The sequence below is a fragment of the Prionailurus viverrinus genome, chromosome E1 (genome assembly GCF_022837055.1).
Source record: "Prionailurus viverrinus isolate Anna chromosome E1, UM_Priviv_1.0, whole genome shotgun sequence".
In the NCBI taxonomy this organism is placed as follows: Eukaryota; Metazoa; Chordata; class Mammalia; order Carnivora; family Felidae; genus Prionailurus; species Prionailurus viverrinus.
This window is the reverse complement of record NC_062574.1, coordinates 11,123,492-11,142,893: the sequence shown is the minus strand read 5'-3', so window position 1 is coordinate 11,142,893 and position 19,402 is coordinate 11,123,492. Positions and strand designations below refer to the sequence as shown.

At 56.0% G+C, this 19,402-nt stretch overlaps 2 protein-coding genes across 6 annotated transcripts in view; one reads left to right on the top strand and one right to left on the bottom strand.

The window, feature by feature from the left end:
- Window positions 1-29: 29 nt before the first annotated feature.
- Window positions 30-11,125, top strand: SMCR8 (SMCR8-C9orf72 complex subunit). The gene is made up of 2 exons (XM_047833576.1): window positions 30-2,910; window positions 9,070-11,125. Exons 1-2 carry the CDS (start codon window positions 551-553, stop codon window positions 9,521-9,523), a joined length of 2,814 nt encoding a protein of 937 aa, XP_047689532.1. The 5' UTR covers window positions 30-550; the 3' UTR covers window positions 9,524-11,125.
- A 148-nt stretch (window positions 11,126-11,273) lies between these two features.
- The window catches only part of SHMT1 (serine hydroxymethyltransferase 1), a 39,481-nt gene continuing 31,352 nt past the window's right edge, over window positions 11,274-19,402 (bottom strand). For 4 of the 5 annotated variants that reach the window (XM_047833581.1, XM_047833578.1, XM_047833577.1 and 1 more), the window contains exons 9-12: window positions 18,353-18,475; window positions 16,168-16,284; window positions 15,470-15,580; window positions 14,112-15,159 (exon numbers count right to left, since the gene is read on the bottom strand). In XM_047833581.1, coding sequence (XP_047689537.1) covers window positions 14,987-15,159; window positions 15,470-15,580; window positions 16,168-16,284; window positions 18,353-18,475 — 524 coding nt within the window. In that variant the 3' untranslated portion in view covers window positions 14,112-14,986. Of the gene's footprint in view, window positions 13,196-14,111; window positions 15,160-15,469; window positions 15,581-16,167; window positions 16,285-18,352; window positions 18,476-19,402 lie in introns of those variants that run through there. The other variant, XM_047833582.1, reaches the window with a different exon arrangement.

Here is a 19,402-nt window from a genome sequence, read left to right as displayed (position 1 = left end):
TACGCGGACGCTTCCGGGTCACGCGGTGCAAGACACCGCGAGTCATGTGATGCCAAGATGGCGGCGCCGCGGTAGCCTGCTCCTGGTTGTGGCGTCCAAGGAGCCGCGACGGTTTCTGCCCTCGGGCCGTGGGGGCGGCAGCGCTTGACTGGCCCCTGCGGCGGCCCGTAGTCCCGCGTTAGGCACCGGTTCAGGGCTGGGCTGTTGCTGTCGCGGTGGGTTCGGGTGTGCGAGTGACCTCGCTGCAGGTGTCCTGCGCCGGACGCCCTCGCCAGAGGAGGAGGAGGAGGAGGAGGGTAACCCGCCTACCCGGTCTTCTGGACGTGCGGAGTTGATGAGGCCCCTCGGGGCTCTGGAAGAGTTAGCTGTGTCTCTGACGGGATTGTGGGAGTTCGAGCCTTGAGTGTGCGAGAGACAGCCTAGTACCCCTGAGGGCGCAAAGAAGACCGCAAGGACTTTGCTTCCTCTTCCAGAGGCATGGCTTCCCTGCATTGATTACCCCGCATTCTTTCTCACTTCTTCTCAATGTTCTCTCCATACATCTGGAAATATGATCAGCGCCCCTGACGTGGTGGCCTTCACCAAAGAGGAGGAGTACGAGGAGGAGCCTTACAATGAGCCCGCCTTGCCCGAGGAGTACTCGGTGCCACTCTTCCCCTTCGCCAGCCAAGGAGCCAACCCATGGTCCAAACTGTCCGGGGCCAAGTTCTCTCGGGACTTCATCCTTATTTCCGAGTTCTCCGAGCAGGTGGGACCCCAACCCTTGCTGACCATCCCCAATGACACCAAAGTTTTTGGTACTTTTGATCTCAATTACTTCTCCTTGCGGATCATGTCTGTGGATTACCAGGCCTCCTTTGTGGGCCATCCCCCGGGTTCCGCCTACCCCAAGCTGAACTTTGTGGAGGACTCCAAGGTGGTGCTGGGAGACTCCAAGGAGGGAGCCTTTGCGTACGTGCACCACCTTACCCTGTACGACCTGGAGGCCCGGGGCTTTGTGAGGCCCTTTTGCATGGCTTATATCTCAGCGGACCAGCACAAAATCATGCAGCAGTTTCAGGAGCTCTCAGCCGAGTTTTCCAAAGCTTCTGAGTGCTTGAAGACGGGCAACAGGCAGGCATTTGCGGGAGAACTTGAAAAAAAGCTGAAAGACTTGGATTACACCAGGACAGTGCTGCACACCGAAACGGAGATCCAGAAGAAGGCCAACGACAAGGGCTTTTACTCATCTCAGGCAATTGAGAAAGCCAACGAGCTGGCCAGTGTAGAGAAGTCCATAATTGAACATCAAGATCTGCTGAAGCAGATCCGCTCATACCCTCACCGGAAGTCGAAGGGGTCTGCCTTGTGTTCTGCGGAGACAGAGCACGCGCAGGATCAGGCCGACCAGGTAGCCACTACCTCTAACCCTGATGAGCCGGCTGACGCGGACCTTTACACCTGCAGACCTGCCTACACCCCCAAGCTCATCAAAGCAAAGTCCACCAAGTGTTTTGACAAGAAGTTGAAGACCTTGGAAGAGCTCTGTGACACGGAGTATTTCACCCAGACCCTGGCTCAGCTCAGCCACATAGAGCACATGTTCAGAGGAGACCTGTGCTACCTCCTGACCAGCCAGATTGACAGAGCGCTTCTGAAACAACAGCACATAACAAACTTCCTCTTTGAAGATTTTGTGGAGGTGGACGACCGGATGGTAGAGAAGCAAGAGAGCGCGCCCCCTAAGCCCAGTCCAGGCAGGCCGCCTTCCAGGTCTCTGGACGAGTGTCCGATTCCTCAAGTGTTCGTCAGCGTTGGTTCTTACAAGTCCAGTGTGGAGTCTGTGCCGATCAAGATGGAGCAGGAACTTGGAGATGAGGAGTACAAGGAAGTGGAGGTGACAGAACTGAGCAGTTTTGACCCCCAGGAAAACTTGGACTGCCTGGATATGGATATGAAAGGGAGCATCAGCAGTGGCGAAAGCATCGAGGTTCTGGGCACGGAGAAGTCCACCTCTGTGCTGTCTAAGTCTGACAGCCAGGCCAGCCTCACGGTGCCATTGAGCCCCCAGGTGGTCCGGAGCAAAGCAGTCAGCCACAGGACCATCAGCGAGGACAGCATCGAAGTCCTCAGCACCTGCCCCTCTGAGGCCCTCATCCCTGATGACTTTAAGGCCAGCTACCCAAGTGCCATTAACGAAGAAGAATCGTACGCAGATGACAGCGAGGGAGCCATCCACTTCCAGGCGAGCATCAGCCCGCCAGAGCTGGGTGAGGCAGAGGAGGGCAGCTTAGAAAACACCCTGTCCCAAACGGACTCCTCCTGCTGCATTGGGAAGGAGAGTGACAGTCTGCGGGTGCCCCTCTCCACCCCAGCCCACACACACTCTGACCCGGACGGAGTAGTGAGCAGCCCCCCGCAGCGCTACAGGCAGAAAGACCAGGGGTTCCATGTGGACTTTGCGGGGGAAAACGCCAGCCCTTCCCGAGACAACAGTTCTGAAGGCTTCCCTGCTTTTGAGCTGGACCCGAGCCGCCTGCTGGCTAGCCGGGATGTCAGTAAGACCAGCCTGGACAACTACTCGGACACTACCAGTAATATGAGCAGTATAGCCTCCACCAGCTCAGACAGGACTCCCTCCTCTGCTCATCCCACCGGGCCCTCTTCTGAGAGGCATAAAAAGAGGGCTGGCCAGAACGCCTTAAAATTCATCCGTCAGTACCCCTTTGCCCATCCAGCCATCTACTCCCTGCTCAGCGGGAGGACCCTTGTGGTCCTGGGGGAGGATGAGGCCATAGTGAGGAAGCTCGTGACGGCGCTGTCCATCTTTGTCCCCAACCACAGCCGTCACGCCAAACCGGTGAAGCACTGGGTCTCCTCTCCTTTGCACATCACAGATTTTCAGAAGTGGAAGCTGATCGGCCTGCAGAGGTAACTGTTTACCGGGGGTGGGGAAGGGCCCTGTCCAGTCAGAGACGAGGTTTTGAACATCCATCCCTCTGGGTGAGGTTAACACGTCCGCGTGGTGGGGCCAGAATCGGGAGACCTGGCTTCCAGACCGGACCCCCAACACTCACTCTGTAACTTTGGGCACGTCCTTCCGTTTCTCTGGTCTTCTCTTTCCTTGTCCCTCCCGTGAGGGGTTGCGGTTCCTAAGTGGTTGCCAACTGAGGTCTGCAACCTGTCGGGTCAGAATTATTTAGGGGAATTTGTTTAGACCGTGAATTTCTGGGCCCTATCCCCCAAGAGATTCTGACTCAGTAGGACATGGAGTTCATCTGGTATACAGCAAGCGTTGGGGGACGGCTGACTTCCAGATCTCAGGCTCTTGGTGATTCTCAAATTCACACTATGGTATAAATGATTGAGAGACCTGCTTCTGAGAAAGGTCTGTGGTATTCCTAGAAGATGGCAGCCATCACTGGTGACAGGGACATCAGAGGGGTCCGGTGGCTTTTACTCCACTGTCCTGTTCACCCTAGAAGGCTGTTCCCCACCCCCCCAACTTAGAAGTCTGTCTTAATAAGGAAATGCAAGGGGCGCTTGGGTGGCTCAGTTGGTTAAGTGTCTGACTTTGCCTCAGGTCATGATCTCATGGTGGTTCGAAAGTTCCTGCCCTGCTTCGGGCTCTGCGCTGACAGCTCAGAGCCTGGAGCCTTCTTCGGAGTCTGTGTCTCCCTCTCTCTCTGCCCCTCCCCTGCTCGTGCGCGCGCGCTCTCTCTCTCTCTCTTTCTCTCTCTGTCTCTCAAAAATGAATAAACATTAAAAAAAATTTTTTTTAAATAATAAGGAAAGGCCCAATTCCTACTTTCTCTGTTTGAGTGCTCTTTCATTTCTCCAAGTTACTGGAGGTTTAGTAGACTCTTTTGTTTTTTTCCAAATACCGCTTGACAAGTTGTCTGGTTTAAGGGTCTCTTTCCCTCAGGGTGTGCCCTCATCCTCTTCCCAGCGGCCCACTTTGCACATCTGTAAAACAGAGGCGCTGACGCAGGCAGCCTGCACCTCCCATGTCACATGGAAAGAGCAAAAGTAATTTGCGCCCCGCTGCAGTCAGCAACCGTTTGTTCTGATTTTCCGTCTTGCCTTTCGCCGAGGTCCTTGGTATCAGCGAGGTCGCCGGTGTCCCGAGTTGCCCTGTTGGCTCCTCTTGCAGAGGTAACCCGGCCCTCGCTCTAACCCTTGCTGCGTTAGGCTTTCCCCAGGGTCGTGGTGCCGAGATTCAAGCAAGCGTCGTTTCCCCGTCTTGACTTGGCTCGTTGGCCATGCTGGCGGGTGCTGGGGTACCATCTGGGGGTACCTGAGCAAGGACGCTGCCCTGGAAGACTTCGTAGTTCAGGAGCAGAGACGGGTGGCCAGAGCCTTGCCGAACAGGGAGGAGAGGTCCAACAGCAAGTGCATCGTGTGTTCTAAGAAAACCAACGGGGCAGTTTAGTGAAGTGTGGGAAATGAGGGACAGAGGTGCTTGGGGAAGGCTTGAGGTGTTTGGCTTGAGTGACCAGGAGGGTGGGCTTGCCAGCGTGTCATGGGGACTTGGTATGACATGGCCAAGACACCTGGAACAGTCCCCTCCTTGGGCCACACAGGAAACCACCGAGTTGAGTCCTTGCTTGTGGATGCAGAATCAGGAGTTAGAGGGCTGCACTGGGTGCCCTTGTGGGCTTTGTCCTTCCTCTCGGGATCCCGTCCCTCGGCTGATGCCAGCCCTATGCTTGGGTTTAACCCACCTGTTGGAGGAAGGGAAGGACTTTTCATGGATTGTTTTTGCTACTTGTCTTGGTGGAATAATGCGTCGGTGTCCCTTAAACACACCTCTTCTCCAGCTGACCCCTTCACCCCAACCTTTGACCTTTCCACTCATTCACCTCTAAAGATGGAGAATCTAAAACGCACATCAATCTATTGGCGGCCCGCTTATCCAGGACCAGGTTCAGGACAGTGTCGCTCTTTCTGCTTTCCCTGAAATTCCCTCCTTAGAATGTGCCAGAACGGCAAAAGAAGTTCATTTCTTACACCAGCTCTGCTCTCTTGGGTACCTGGCTGGAGTGCTGTGTTGAGGATTCTGAGGCCTAGGCTGGTCTGCCTTGGAACACCTGCTGTGATCCAGTAATGAAGTCTGTGGGTGCAAGAGAGTAGCTGGCGGACGGGCTCCCCGAGGTGCAAAGGGTTCGAGTTGGTCTGAGTCCCGGGCCGGCCCTACCACTATTTAGCCACAGGTCACTCCTCCACGCGAGGCTCTGTTCCCTCCTGAGCAAATGAGAGGGTTGGATCACTGAATGACCATTTGCCAAAAGTTTATAGGCGGCTATTAAATGCTGGCCACCCAGCCTACTGCCAGAATTGTAAGGTGAGTCAGCCATGGTGCATCCCCGTGATAGGACAGGCGCTGTCTTCATGGGGCCCCCACGCCAGCCCCAGCTCTGTCACCACTCTGTCAGCCTGACCTCTGAGCCTGTTTGTATCTGCACACGGAGCTGACGAGACCTGCATCGTGAGAGCAGGTGTGGAAGGGCCCGTCGCATCTGGTCTGTACCTGATCACTGCGAGCCTTTCTCGGATAACCTCGCAGGGACGCGTACCGACTCACGGCAGGCGGGCCAAGGCAACGGCCGCTGAGCGTGGCCCTCCCCGGCCAGGCTCTAGAGCCTTTCATCATCCCTCTGCGAAGGCGAGGGACCCATCAGAAGTGACAGGCGGGAGCTTTGCAGACATTCCCTAGGGGGGAAGTGCCTCCCATTGCTCTGCTTCTCAGACCTTCTGGGCGTGCGCACACGCTGGGAATTGGCAGCGTCTGCCGCCAGAGGGTCCCGCTCTGGTACGAGATACGGTGGGCAGGGGTCGGAGGCCTTGTTCCTTAGGGGGCACGTCACGGGAGTGGGGACTGGTTTGGCCACCGCTCACCCAAAGAAATCCTGGGAGGTGAGCAGTCGACCCAGTATGAATTCTGAGAATGAAATTCTCATTCTCATTCTGAGATGAAAACCCGAGGAGTCGTGGTTCCTTGTGGTCAGGGAGGGACACAGTGGGCGCTGTGAGCTCAGGTCCTGATGCTGTCACTGTCCACCGTGTGAATTTGGGCCAGTCTTCTCTTCTCGTTCATTCGCAAAGCTTGTTGGACACATCTGTGAGTGGGGCTTAAGATGCTTACCGTGTGCAGCTGTGGGGAAGGCGCACATCCGGAATGTCGCAGAGCCCCCGTGTGGAGCCTGTCCTTGGACATGCTCAGAGTTGCGGAGAGGTGGTGAGTCAGCCCAGCAGGCAGAAGCAGTCTTCAAACCGCGAGACAGATTGAGGCCCGTCTGAGGGCCAGCATTCAAGAGGAGGAATAGAAGAGTGGCCATGAAGTTCCTGCCCAGGGATGGGTTGCTCAGCAATGGCAGGGGTTGCTCCCCCGCCGTGCTGGGTTAAGCTGGAATCCGAGAACTCTGACCCAGGAGGGTCTGTCCCCTCTCAGGTGCTTTGACTCCAGCCAAAATGAGCTCAGATGATAATCTGTTTTTAAAGACTCTTACCCCAAAACTGCCGGTTTCACTGCCCTTGGATTTTTTTTCCACTGAAGTGGGCTTTCTGCCTGGAAGTGCTCATCTGTCAGGTCTATCACACGTGGGTTTAAGAGATGGGTAAATAGGGGCGCCTGGGTGGCGCAGTCGGTTAAGCGTCCGACTTCAGCCAGGTCACGATCTCGCGGTCCGTGAGTTCGAGCCCCGCGTCGGGCTCTGGGCTGATGGCTCAGAGCCTGGAGCCTGCTTCCGATTCTGTGTCTCCCTCTCTCTCTGCCCCTCCCCCGTTCATGCTCTGTCTCTCTCTGTCCCAAAATAAATAAACATTGAAAAAAAAAAATTAAAAAAAAAAAAAAAAAGAGATGGGTAAATACTCATGGGTACCAACTCATGTTGGTTTCCCATTTGAAATCAAAATGAGGGATAATTGTATTGCTTCCAGGTAGCAGGAACAAGCGCTGGACTGTTGGAAAAACAGAGCTCAGTTCTCACGGGAGAGAGTGCTAGTTGTGGGGCGTGGAGGGGCGGGTAGAGGCCCTGGTTGCATCCTGACTCAGCCACTTTCTAGCTGGGGGACCTTGCGTGAGCCCAGGCCCCTCTCTGGGCTTCAGTGTCCACATGTGTCCAGAGGCTGCCTCTGGTGTTGGGATGGGCGGTAATGAACCTAAGACAGGTGTGGGAGGAGCAGAGGACCAAAGGCCTGGGGCTTGCCTCTTTCCGTGCTAGCTCGCCTCCTGACGAGCTTTGTGGGAAACAGGTAGAGGGAGAGTTAGAAGGAGCGGCATCTTCTGAAAAAGTGGTGCCTCTGTAGGTAGGGGTAGGTGTGGGGGTGTCAGAGCTCCTGGGAGTGGCAGGGCCGAGGCAGGGTGTTCCAGCAGGACAGGTGGCTGGAATGGAGGAACAGGAAGACGGGGCGAGGCCTGGCTTTTCTGCTGCGGCAGAACCTCGGGGGGCTGGATGTGCCAAGGTTGAGGAGGCATTTGGCCTGCGGCCTGGGCCGCCTTCCGAGGGAGGTAAGGGTGCCTCAGGAGTGGACTGAGAAGGCGGTGTCCCCGAGAAGCCAGTGAGCCACCTGCAAGCCCTGCTTCTTCATCGCCTATGTGATGGGGTCCCCAACCCACTGCTCTCCTCGTGGTTTTCACGACACATGGCCCATGTGGCTCTGTTTTCCGGTCTCTGTGGTCCTGTTCTTGTATGGTCTGGATGCCCCCTGAGGTTCTCGGAGCCCACCTTTCTTGTAAGGCCCAGCTCCGAGGCCGTTCTTCCAGGATGTTCCTGGCCCCGGGCCTCCCCGTGGAGACCCAGACCACATCTCTACTCAGTGTACCTACCATGTGCCTGTGCTTTCTTCCCAGCCTGACCAGGCTCATTCTTCGTTGCCTGTTCAGCCCCTAGGTCACTGCCTGGTATGTAGTAGATGCTGTTAACTACACGAGAAGATGACAGCACCCAGGAAGGAAAAAATAGGAGGTTACCTTGGTCCCGAGTGATTGTCAGTCCTTTGTCCACAGTATCTCAGGTCTGGCACAAGCCCTGAATTCCAGAACTGTGTCTGCCTATGAAATTTCTGGTCAGCCAGACATTTGCCAGACTGCAGGGTGACTCTCTGGGAAAATTCAACTAGAGGATTTTTTTTTTTTTTTTTACATTTGTTTATTTTTTGAGAGACACAGAGAGACAGAACACAAGTTGGGGAGGGGCAGAGAGAGAAGGAGACACAGAATCCAAAGCAGGCTCCAGGCTCCGAGCTGTCAGCACAGAGCCCGACGCAGGGCTCGAACTCACAAACCGTGAGATCATGAGCCAAAACCAAGAGTCGGATGCTTAATTGACTGAGCCCCCCCCAGGCGCCCCTGATCTAGAGGATTGTACAGAGCTACTAGGGCTGATCAGTCTGACCCCTTCCCTCACTGAACAAGCCCTGCCTGCCTCTGATGTATGGGCACAGTAGTGGGCAGTGGGGCAGGAGACCAAATCAGATGGTCCTGGGTCTGCAGAAGCCTTGTCCAGTGGGAGAGACTAGAGCTAAATGGCAGTCCCCAAGCTGATCATTGCTGGGCTGGTAATACTGAGGGCCAGGCACTCTCCTAAGCACAGCCCATTTTGTCTCTGCGGTGACCGCTTGAGGCAGGACCAGTGATCTCTGTTTTACAGAGGGGGCTCTGAAGGGCTAAGGAACGTGGCCAGGGTCACAAAGCAAAGAAAGCAGGGAAGCAGAGGAGGGGATCAGGGATGGCTGGGTAAGGCTTGAATTGCCATAAACCAAGTAACAATGGAAGGGAAGGGCATTCTGGGCAGAGCACGAACGCCGGTGATTTTGAGGCCCTTCTGAAAGCTTGGCGTGGCCACAAGGAAGTCGTGGATGTAACAGATGGGGCCTCAGAGGCCAACAGGAAGCAGGGCCTGTGGGCCATGCCAGGGCACTTGAACTCGGTCACGAGGGTGGCGAGGAGCCCTTTGAAGAGCATCATGATCAGATTTGCCTTCCAGAAAGAGCTAGTGAGTATTGGCCGGCGGAAGCCGGCCTGGAAACGGGAAGACTCCCCCGCCCCGCCCCGAGTCTTTCCTCCTGACGTTGGCCTGTGTGTTCCAGAGTGACGTCCCCAGCCGGCGCCGGCACCCTCCACACCCTGAGCCGCTACAGCCGCTACACGAGCATCCTGGACCTGGACAGCAAAACCCTGCGCTGCCCCCTCTACAGAGGCGCCCTGGTGCCCCGGCTGGCCGACCACCGCACTCACATCAAGCGGGGCAGCACCTACTACCTGCACGTCCAGAGCGTGCTCACCCAGCTCTGCTCCAAGGCCTTCCTCTACACCTTCTGCCACCACCTGCACCTGCCTGCCCACGACAGGGAGACCGAGGAACTGCTGGCCAGCCGCCGGGCGAGCTTCCTGAAGCTGAACCTGGGTCTGGTGAACGAAGACATGAAGGTGGTCCAGTACCTGGCTGAGCTGCTGAAGCTGCACTACGTGCAGGAGCCTCCCGGGACCGGCCACCCCACGCTCAGGTTCGACTACGTCCCCAGCTTTTTGTACAAAATCTGAGGTCAGTCCCAGCCACTGTGACCAAGACCTGTGACTCAGGGTACGGGGAGGGGAGGGGTTGGCACGAGCAGGCGGCCCTCTGAGCCGTCTGGGCTGCTGGTGACCTGAGTGGGAAGGAAACCAAGGTGGCGGCGCTGGTTCCCCCGTGGCTTCAGGCGGCTTGGGAGTCGGGACTCTGGCAGAGGCGGGCGCCTGGCTCTCCGAAGGCGTCAGTAAGGACGGTACTAGGTCTCTCGGCCCCCCTGGCGAGGAGGGGGCCGCTTGGCTCCCTGAGGACTGGTAGCCAGGCCAGAAGAGAGCCAGCGCCCTTTTGATGGTGCGGGGGGTGGGGGTGGGGGGCGTGAGGGGTGGAAAGGTGAAGCCCACGCGGGAGGAGCAGGCTACGCATTCAGCTCCCAGACACATGGGCAGCAAAATGAAGGGAAGCGCCCCGTTAACTGAAATGGTTTGGTGGGAAACTGGACAACGGAACATCCATTGCCCCATTCAGATCCCGGCTAGGGTCTTTTACTCGGCCCCCTAGAGCCCATCATCCCAGAGAAAGCCCCTGAATGAGTGACATGGAGGGGGGGCAGCCGTGCCTCAGTTGGGTGGCGGCAGACGCGTGACCTGCGCCCCAAGGCTGCAGGCAGAGCGAGCAGCACCCTGTCTGGTCCTCGCTTCCCCACTAGGCACAGAAGTGCCTGGGGGAGTGGGGGGGGGGGGCTCGTACCTTGCTCCCCCGGGTCAGCAGGAGGGACTAGCGTTAGTCGCTAGTCCCTGCTTGTGAGTGAGAACTGCTCTCGCAGCTGGAGAGCCCGGGGCCACGGTGCCATCGCCCCCGTGCAAGTGACAAGAGCCGGCGGGCCTCTGGGGCCCAGCCCACCAGCCTTTCTGGGAGCGAGTCCACGCTGTCCTCTTGGGGAAGGTCTGCAGACATGCTGGCACTCGGCCGATGTCACACCCCAGTCCCCCACCCACAGCAAACCTTTGCAACCACTTCACTACCTCTTGTGGGTCTTGTGGGCACGGTGACGGCGCGGTTCCTCCCGGCTGCGTGGTCCGGGCGGGCAGCCCAGCTGGTGAGAACCCACGGGCAGGGTCTCCCCCAGGAAGGAGGAGAGCCTCCTTGTGTGGCTGGCTGTCTTCGTGGATCTGTCCCCCGCGGGCCTGGAATACCCACACCTCACCGCTGCTCACTCCTGCCCCCACGCGGGCCCTCCAGATACACGCACCTCACCACTGTTCACTCCGTCCCGCGCGGGTCCCCCAGGTGTGCTTACCTCACCACAGCTCGCTCCCGTCCCCATGTGGGTCCCCCAAGTACATGCTCCTCACTGCGGCTCACTCCCGCCCCCATACGGGCCTCCATTCACCTCTCGGCAGCTCACTCCCGTCCTGTGTGAGTCCTCCCTTCAGGGAAGGAGACAATCCCCGACTCACCCACCATGACCCCCCTGAGGCTCCTTACTCAGTTGCTGTTGGTTTCTTGATAGAGTTTCTTGCAACCTTGAAGTTTTTACACTTTTTTTTTTTTTTTTGTATGGCTGCTTTTTTTTCTTTCTCCAACTAGGAAGAACTCTTAGTATTTCTGCTTTTTAATTCGTTCCAAGAAAATTGTGATAAAACAGACCCGAACCAGCCACGGGCGGTTGCTCCTGAGCACGCGTGTGTGCGCCTGCCGGTGCCGTGTTCCGGGTAGTTGGGGTCTTGCTGTTGAGACTGGTCTGTCAGCTTTGTGGCGTACCGTCGAGGTCAGGTAGGGGAGGCAGGAACCCAAGGGGGGGTTTGCGTCACATCCCTCCCGTGGCCCCTTCCTCGCCCGGGTCCTCCACACAAGGATGTGGCCCGTTGGCTCCTGGCCGCCGGCTTCCGGTCAGGGTCCACATTCCTGGCAGAGGGTGTGTGATTTCGCTCCCGAGGCTGGGACTGAGGACCTTTTAAGGTAGACGGTCTGTCTACATCTCACGGGTGTTCTTTGTACCCGTGCCCGTTACTTTGTTCACGCACAGAAGAGTCGCCAGGAATGTTTTGGCAGCTTTTAAATGTCAAGCGTGTGTTTGCATGTGGGGAAGGCTGCGTAGGATGCCTGTTTCTCTCCATGGGCTCCCCTCTTCGTTGCCGCCTCCCGTGTCCCTCGTGTTCAAGATGCTGCTCTGTTTTCTGACTGGGTGGCTCACTGCTGTCTACTCAGGCCTCCAGGGACATGACCTTACGACACTTTATCTCCAAGGGAAAGAAGGGTCTGTGGGGTCCGTTTGACAAAGTTGAAAGCGATCGTTGGCACCACCATTGCTTTTCATCCTGTTCCACAGCATCACGGACTCTACAGTTAACATTGCTGTCACCTGGGAAACTGATCAAGGCAGAAGGTCAGTCACATCTGGCCTTCTAGAAGCTAAGGCCAGGCAACACGGTAGTCTGAAGTAGAAGTCACTTTGGAGGGTGCTTGCTTGGAAGCTCTGCCTCGAGGATGGTTCCAGAGGCCCCAGGATTCTGAGGCAAGAGACCAGTCGGGTGTGAACAGAACGGGTGTGCCCTGTCCTGGGGCCAGCCTCAGAAAGAGTGGGTGAGGAGTGTCTCCCTTGAGTCGTTCCTCCGTGAAAGAAAGCTGGCTTCCCTGACAAGTAGTTAGACTCCAGTTTTAAATTTTGGTAAAAACCTAGCTTTTCAGTGTGGCAGTTTCCGAGGATTGCTTGATGCCAAGAATGTTTCTTTCCAAAGGGATTTTAAAGTGGCCGAGGGACTGAGCCAGTGTGGGCAGGCACTTGAGACTGTGGGACTGCCCTTCTCAGATCCCCTCCACTTTGGAGAAGCGGAACCCACTAGAAGTCCCGCGTCTGCAAATCTTAAGGCTGGGAGCTCTATGCGACAGGGCTGTCTCTTTAAAAATATTCGTTTCAGGTTTGCCTCCGATAAAACATCTTGAAAACACTTTGCAGAGAACAGAGGCCATCCGTGCCCCTTGACTTTGTCAGTCCTGACTCATTTTGAAGGCCCAGGCACCAAAACTGAGTTTATTTCAACTTCACTTCCAATCCGTTACCGCTCCCCTGCCCCCAGCCACCCTTTCTCAAGCAGTCCAGGTTGAGAGCAGCCTGATAAGGTTAGCAGTTACGCAGTCGTGGTTTCTAGAGGCCCACATGTGGCCCTTGGGACGCTCCGGCCTGAGCTGTTGCCTCACACCTCACCATTTCCCTAGGGACCTTGCTCCATTCGGTGGAATCTTGGGGTGTTAGAAATTGTGACCTTTCCATGATTAACTCTCAAGGGCTGAAGTTACACAGATTGCGCTGGAATTTGGAAATGAACCGCGACAGCCCACCTGTCATTTCCCATCTAGCTTTTTGCTTCTCCGTTGCTATAGTCAAGGTATTGTAAGTTTCAACCTCAAAGGACATATCCCAGCTCAAATCCTAGGAAGTCCAACAGTTTCTACCCCAAGTGCCAGGGCTGCTACAGTTCAACGACATGTTTCTGGAGGCTGGGAGCGGCACGCACGGTGACCGCCCACTTCTGCCAGTGCGAGACGCATGTCCCGACCTCCCCGGACCTGCTGTTGCAAGGCAGGTCAGCTTCTCCTCTGCGGTAACACTCAGCCGGCAGGGAACCCGTCGGGGAGTGTGGACGATCTTCCGAGGAGCTGATCTCCCCAGCCAGCAATCCGGTTTTACTTCCCATCTCCCTAGAAAGCTTGGAAGAAAGTGCCTTGGTTTGTGCTTTAGAAGCAAACCAACTAGCTTTCTGGCTTTTCCCCGGTACTGTGACAGAAAGTGACAAAACTGGAATCTTTAAAAGAGGTACAGTATTAGCAGACTGCAAAAAGGAGAAAGCATCAAATTGCTACTTCTGGCCGGAAATAAAACCGGTCTCGGCTGATAGGGCCTGAGACACCAAGTTTTCCTGGGCTCCCAAAGGAGAATGCTGTGAGCACTGACCTAATCTAGCCTCCTCTTTTCAGGTTTGGTATGACCATAGCGGGGAGGAGGAGGGATGGGGGGGGGGGGGGTTGGAACGAGCACTTTGCAGTGAATTAAGCCACTGGTGTGGAGCCCACGCCTCCTGGGAGTCCTTATCTGGCTCCAAAGTGGAGGCTACACAGGAGGGTCTTGGAGATGCCCTGGCCGGGGGAGGAGCCAGGCCCCCGAACGGAAGACTGTCCCGACAGCATGATGGCTCCCAAACTGAGGCAGAGATATGGGGACTGCTGTGTCACCCACACCCTGTGGAGTCTGGGGCCGCTGTCCCCGCCCGTGCTGGTATAGATGCCAGTAACGTGCTGGACCCTCGACCCCAGGGGCGCCTTCCGGGCAGGACCCACCGACTGCCCCACGCTGGCTGGCTACACAGGTTGGGTTAATATAAGCGCCACCTTTGAAGACTGCGGTGAAAAGCATAGTCTGTGATGAATTCGTGTTTGTTATTTGGGAAAGCTATTTTATTACCGCATGTCCCTCTGTCCACGCGTGTGAACGTGAGTCCTCTACCACCACGTGAGCTGTGGTCGTCACCACGCGAGTACTTCGAACACGCGTGTGACGCCGGCTCTTGGGTCTGGCCGCACCAGAGTTTAACCGGAGTAAATGCCAAACAAATAGTATGAGAAGTGTACTTTTTAAGAAATTAATTTATTTGAGTTCAGATATTTTTGAAATATAAAAATTGGTTGTATTTTTTAAAGCTCTTATGATTCTTGTAGACATTCTGTGGTTACACATTCGATTGTGCTTATTAAAAATGGTCATCTATGTTTTGCACTTTGGCTCTGTGAAAAATAAAGTTTCTCTGGGAAGGTGACGCTTGGTCTCCTGATTACAGGGGGGAGTTGGTTATCTGGCACAGGGAAGGAAAGCCATCTCTCCTCAGCTGGTGCTTACACCTGATGGGCCCTGGTACCCTCCGGGGGTGGGGGGCGAATGAGACCGTTTCCACGACACCGAGTGCCACGGAGAAACTCCCACCATACTGGTTGTCCGGACCTAGCTTCAGGATTCGCCTTCTCATTTGTAACGGTCATCAATCGGTGCTGCAGCAGCCCGCCGCGTAACAAGACATTAAGAAGAGGCAGCTTTTAGAAGCTCCGAACTTGGGTGTTTCTGTATTGCAGAGTCTGGAGGAAGCCCGGGAACTCAGAGAAGGGCGAGTGCAACTACTGGGGTCTTTCCACTCATCTGCCCTGGACCCAGGCTAAATAATTGCAATTTTCCAGAACTGAGAGAAAGGATCAAATTTAAACTCCTTAATAACCTGCCCCAGAATTATTAACAATGGGTCTTAAACAAATTTTGATTTCTGGAGATAATGTGAGGAAAGTCCAAAAGAAACCCCCTCAGAGGGCATGAAGTTGACCCAGCCTGGTCCCGTGTGGTGCAGCTATCCTGTCTCCCACGAGGGCACCAGGTCCTCGAGCAAGCGGTCCCTGTGCAGTCCCGACAGTCGGGTGCCGGGCAGGTGCCCACGGGCAGGTGGGGGCTGGCAGCTCCTCTAAAAGGCAGGCAGGCCAGGCAGAGGGAAGAGAGCCGCGAAGCTCTCCACTTCCTCCCTGAGAGCCCTGATGGCCCTTTGGTGCTTCTCGTCCCCGGCCAGTTTCTCCTTGAACTCCTTCAGGGTGGCTCTGGCACCAACGTCGTCCTGAATCTGCAGAGTCAGTTCTATCCCTGCGCCCGCAAGAGACAGAACGGGTCCCCTGTGGGCTCACAGTGCCAGTGCGGCAGCCCCACTGGGCCCGGGAGACACTCCCGAGGCCCGGGGGCGTGACAGCCTTAGGTGTTCACGTCGCCCTCGGAAAGGATTCTCATGTGGCCCCCTTCCTTGGGCAGGACAAGTTACAAGCCTCTCAGGCTGCTAAAGTGATCTTTGCCGTCTCTCGTCCCCAGCGCTCAGCCCTGCTCAGCCACAATCACAAACTACACACACACACACACACACACAGTCTAAAGTGGCAAACCTCCAACCCTTTCTCCTTACCTCTGTGAATGAACTGGGCCACTTTTTGGAACTCTTTTTCCAAAAATCCGCGGGATGTCAGTGCCGGAGTCCCCAGACGCAGTCCGCTGGGCCGCAGTGCGCTTTTGTCACCTTCAAGACAAACGGGCTCTGTCCTTTGGCTGCACCCAACTCCCCACTGACCCCTGTGCATTTAAGAAGACAGCTGACCAAAAAACTGGCCTGTGGGTGCCCACTGTATCTCGGAAGCAGAGCGCTGCTGATTTAAATGCCAGAGGCGGGCACAAAGGCACAGGAGACGGCCGCACGTTGTGGCCACTGTGAGGAAACAGCAAGGAGGTTGCCTTCAGTGGCATGACCTCCCAAAAGGGAGGCTAGCATCCTTGTGAGTCAGGGATGCATCACCCACATTCTTTTTACAACCCCCTGAGAAACCCAGCCTGTTCCAGAGGCCCCTGCTTGCCTTCTCCAAATGCCTGTAGCCCCTCCGAGCAGTCCACCTCAGTCCCTCCCTCTCTGTGCCTGGCAGGGTTAGAGCTGCGTCAGAAGGAGCAGGCCAGAAGAGAGCCAGGATTTTGCCCCATGACATACGGTGTATGTGCCCCTTGAAAATCCCTTGATGTCTGTCCCCAGAGCCAAACTATCATCGGCTACAACTCTGGCCAAAAGAAATCTAAGACAGGAGTGGTACAGAAGAGAAGACCAGCAAAGATTCTTACCTGGACAGGTGTTCTTGTTGCAGGCTATAGAGCAGGCTTCTAGTACCTTCTCGGCCCTGCCACCATCCGTGCCTTTGGAACGGAGATCCACGAGGATCAAATGGTTGTCAGAACCACCTGGAAACCAAGTTGGACATGTAGGAATGTGGAAAGCTGACTCCCAAGTGAAGGAATCTCTCTTCCTAAGAAATGAGGGTAGGAATCAAGGAGGCTAAAGCAGATGTGATGAGGAAGGTGAGCACCCCCACCACGTGTCCTGAGAGACTTTAGTCCCATGCTAAACAAAAGATGCCCCAGGACCTAAGAGGTGATAGTTTTCCAAGGGTACCTGGTGACTGGGAGCAGGTCCTTGAGTCCGAGGGGAACCAACGGTAGCTTTCCCAGCTTAGGCTGCCCAGTGCCCTGACCCAACACATGAGGATATCGAGGTCACTAGATCTTTCTGGAACTGGACCAAGGCCACCAGGGGTCTTCCAAGCACCTGGATCTTTCCACTTTGAAATCTCATTAATCCCGGGCCCTTCACTTGGACAACAGCAATGACTTCAAAGGTGCGGGACCCCACAGTCCAGAGATTAAGCCACGCCCCCACGCTTGCTGTGGCTTTAGGCAGCTCAGCATCTGGGGACCTCAGACGCCCATTTGCAAAATAAGAGCAATAATTCACGAGGCTGTCGCGAAGTTTAAATAAGGTGCCATGTATAGCACTTTGCCCATACCAGGCACAAAGCAGGTTATCACGAACGCTGGCTCCTGGGCTTACGGTCGCCACTATCTGCTTCGGCCATCTACACTGTGTCCTCAGAGGAGAGTGAACTGGGGGTGAGGGCAGGCCTGGGAGCTCAGGAAAGTGGAGACCTCTCCCGAGATTGACATGAGACTTTGGGCCTCGCTGGGCTGAGGGGCTGCCGTCTGCTGTCTGTAGCCGCAGGGACATTGGTCTAACTCCTTGTAGTGCCAAGTGTGGGTCCCACGCCAGCTGGATGGAAATGCAGGACACACACCCCCCCCAACCAACCTAGACCTGCCGAGTCACAACCTGTATCTTTTTAAAATTTTTTAACGTTTATTCATTTTTGAGGGACAGAGAGGGAGCAGGGGAGGAGCAGAGAGAGAGAGAGAGAGAGAGAGAGAGAGAGAGAGAGACAGAATCCGAAACAGGATCCAGGCTCTCAGAAGTCAGCACAGAGCCCGACACGGGGCTCGAACCCACAAACCGCGAGATCATGACCTGAGCCGGAGTCGGATGCTTAACCGACTGAGCCACCCAGGTGCCCCTTTACAACCTGCATGTTAACAGGGTGCCTGCAGTATTGGTGTGCACATCCAAGTCTGACAGAGTGACCTAAGGGACCCTGAAGGTCGCAGCCCACACTGAGATTTCTAGGGCTTTCTAACTGAAAGAGGCAGAGGATGAAGAAGAAAGGGAAGAGGAAGTGAAGTGAAACGGAAAACGGGTGCTCCCGAGACCTGCTGAGGAGACAGCGTTTGTCCCAGCTCTGCTGCTCACAAACAGTCTGGTGGGGAGCCCACTCTTCAGGCCGGGGCCTGAAATCCCCGTAAAGGGCCGCGGGCAGGGAGTAGGCACCCGAGTCAGTGGCCTACCAGGACCCGCTTCCCTAGACCACCCCACTGGCAGCATCCACAGCGGCCTTGTGAGCAGAAGTCTGCCAGAAAAATGCCGTCCTAGCAGTGAAACCCACAGTGACAGAAGCGACTGCACCCCCCCGAGCGGGCCCTCACCCGGAAGGTCCATCTCACGGGGGTTTACTCAGCACCACCAGCTTTTGTATTCAAGCAGACATGGATATAATACTCCCATGAACTCCTACTGGGAACACCTGTTGTACCCGGGCCCGCAGGGGTGAGTGGAGACACCCCCGTGGGATGGCGTGGGGCATCGCCGGGGAGACTGCTCTGGGAGCCTGCTGTGTTCCAAGCTGTGACTGTGCCTTCCACCAGCCGTGTGACCACTGGTACCGAACCCTTCTCGGTGGAGCCTCAGGTAGGCCTTTCACAAACCTCTCCTGAGGACCCGTCACATCACATGCCAGTGACAGATGATGCACAGCCGTGGCTGCAGCACCCAGGCCTCGGTGCGAGGTTTAAAGTGCCACCCCAAGGAGCAGGGGCACCCCCGTCCCGGGGTCAGTGGGGGGGGCCGTCCAGCACTTTCTGTTGGTACCTGTTACCACTTTGTAGCCCAGCTCCATCAAGGTCTCAGCCAGAACCCTGCAGTTGGCCACCACCTGGCGCTGGTACACCCGGAATTCCGGAGTCATGGCTTGTTTCAGGGCCACGGCGACCCCTGGCGGGAAGAGAGAAGGGGTCAGGAAGGCAGGAGGGGACCAAGAGACCGACCAGGAGTCCAAGAACACCGCTCGCTTCCACTCAGGCCTCCTTGCTTTTCAGTATCACCAAAGAGGGGGTTCATAGTCCCCCTCCACCAGATGATACGTAGTTTTTTTAATGCTACAATTACCTGGCTGAACCCACAGGCCTCTCCTCTTTGAGGAGGTGCTTTTGAGGTAGCCTTTCTCCAGGCCTGGGAGTCTTGTGCTAATAAGATCACCACAGGAAAGCAGTTCTTAAGCAAGATGAGTTTTACAGTCCTTTGCGAACATGAAAACTCAGCTGCCCCAAAAAGCTTTTGCTCTGATGCCAGATCACGCAGATCCGAAAGATCCAGAGGCCCGGTGAGAGGTGCAGGCCTGTTTGCCTGCACGTCCAGACTCCTCCAGCACCTTGGTCAATCCCAAGGGCTGTTCAAGGGGGCACAGAAGGTGAAGGAGAAGGCAAAAGACGTGTGCCTGAGCGCTGGCGCAGAAGCCTCTAATCGGTGTTGGTGAAAACGACAGGAAGGGGCCCGGAACGCCTGCAGGGTGGGTCATCCCATCACCCAAGAGTTGAAGAGACCACGGACGTGGAGAGGTGTAAAGGGGGAAGGGAAGACACCAGTGGAGACCCACCCCCTCCCTACTCCCAGGGGCCTAAAACTCTGATCATCACACATTTCCTAAGCTGTCTGTACAGGAGCGGAATGGCTCGATGACAGCCTGCTGGGTGACCGTGCCATCGGACCCAGGCGTTTCCCATGCGGCCTCAAGGCCAGCAGTGCAAGGGTCAGGATGTCAGCGGACAGGCAACGTGCCCTTGCCGGGTTTGGGTGCTAATCGCCCACTCCTTTTGCCGTGCCTTCTTCTCGTTGCTAAATCCCCTCCCCTTTGTTTTTTTT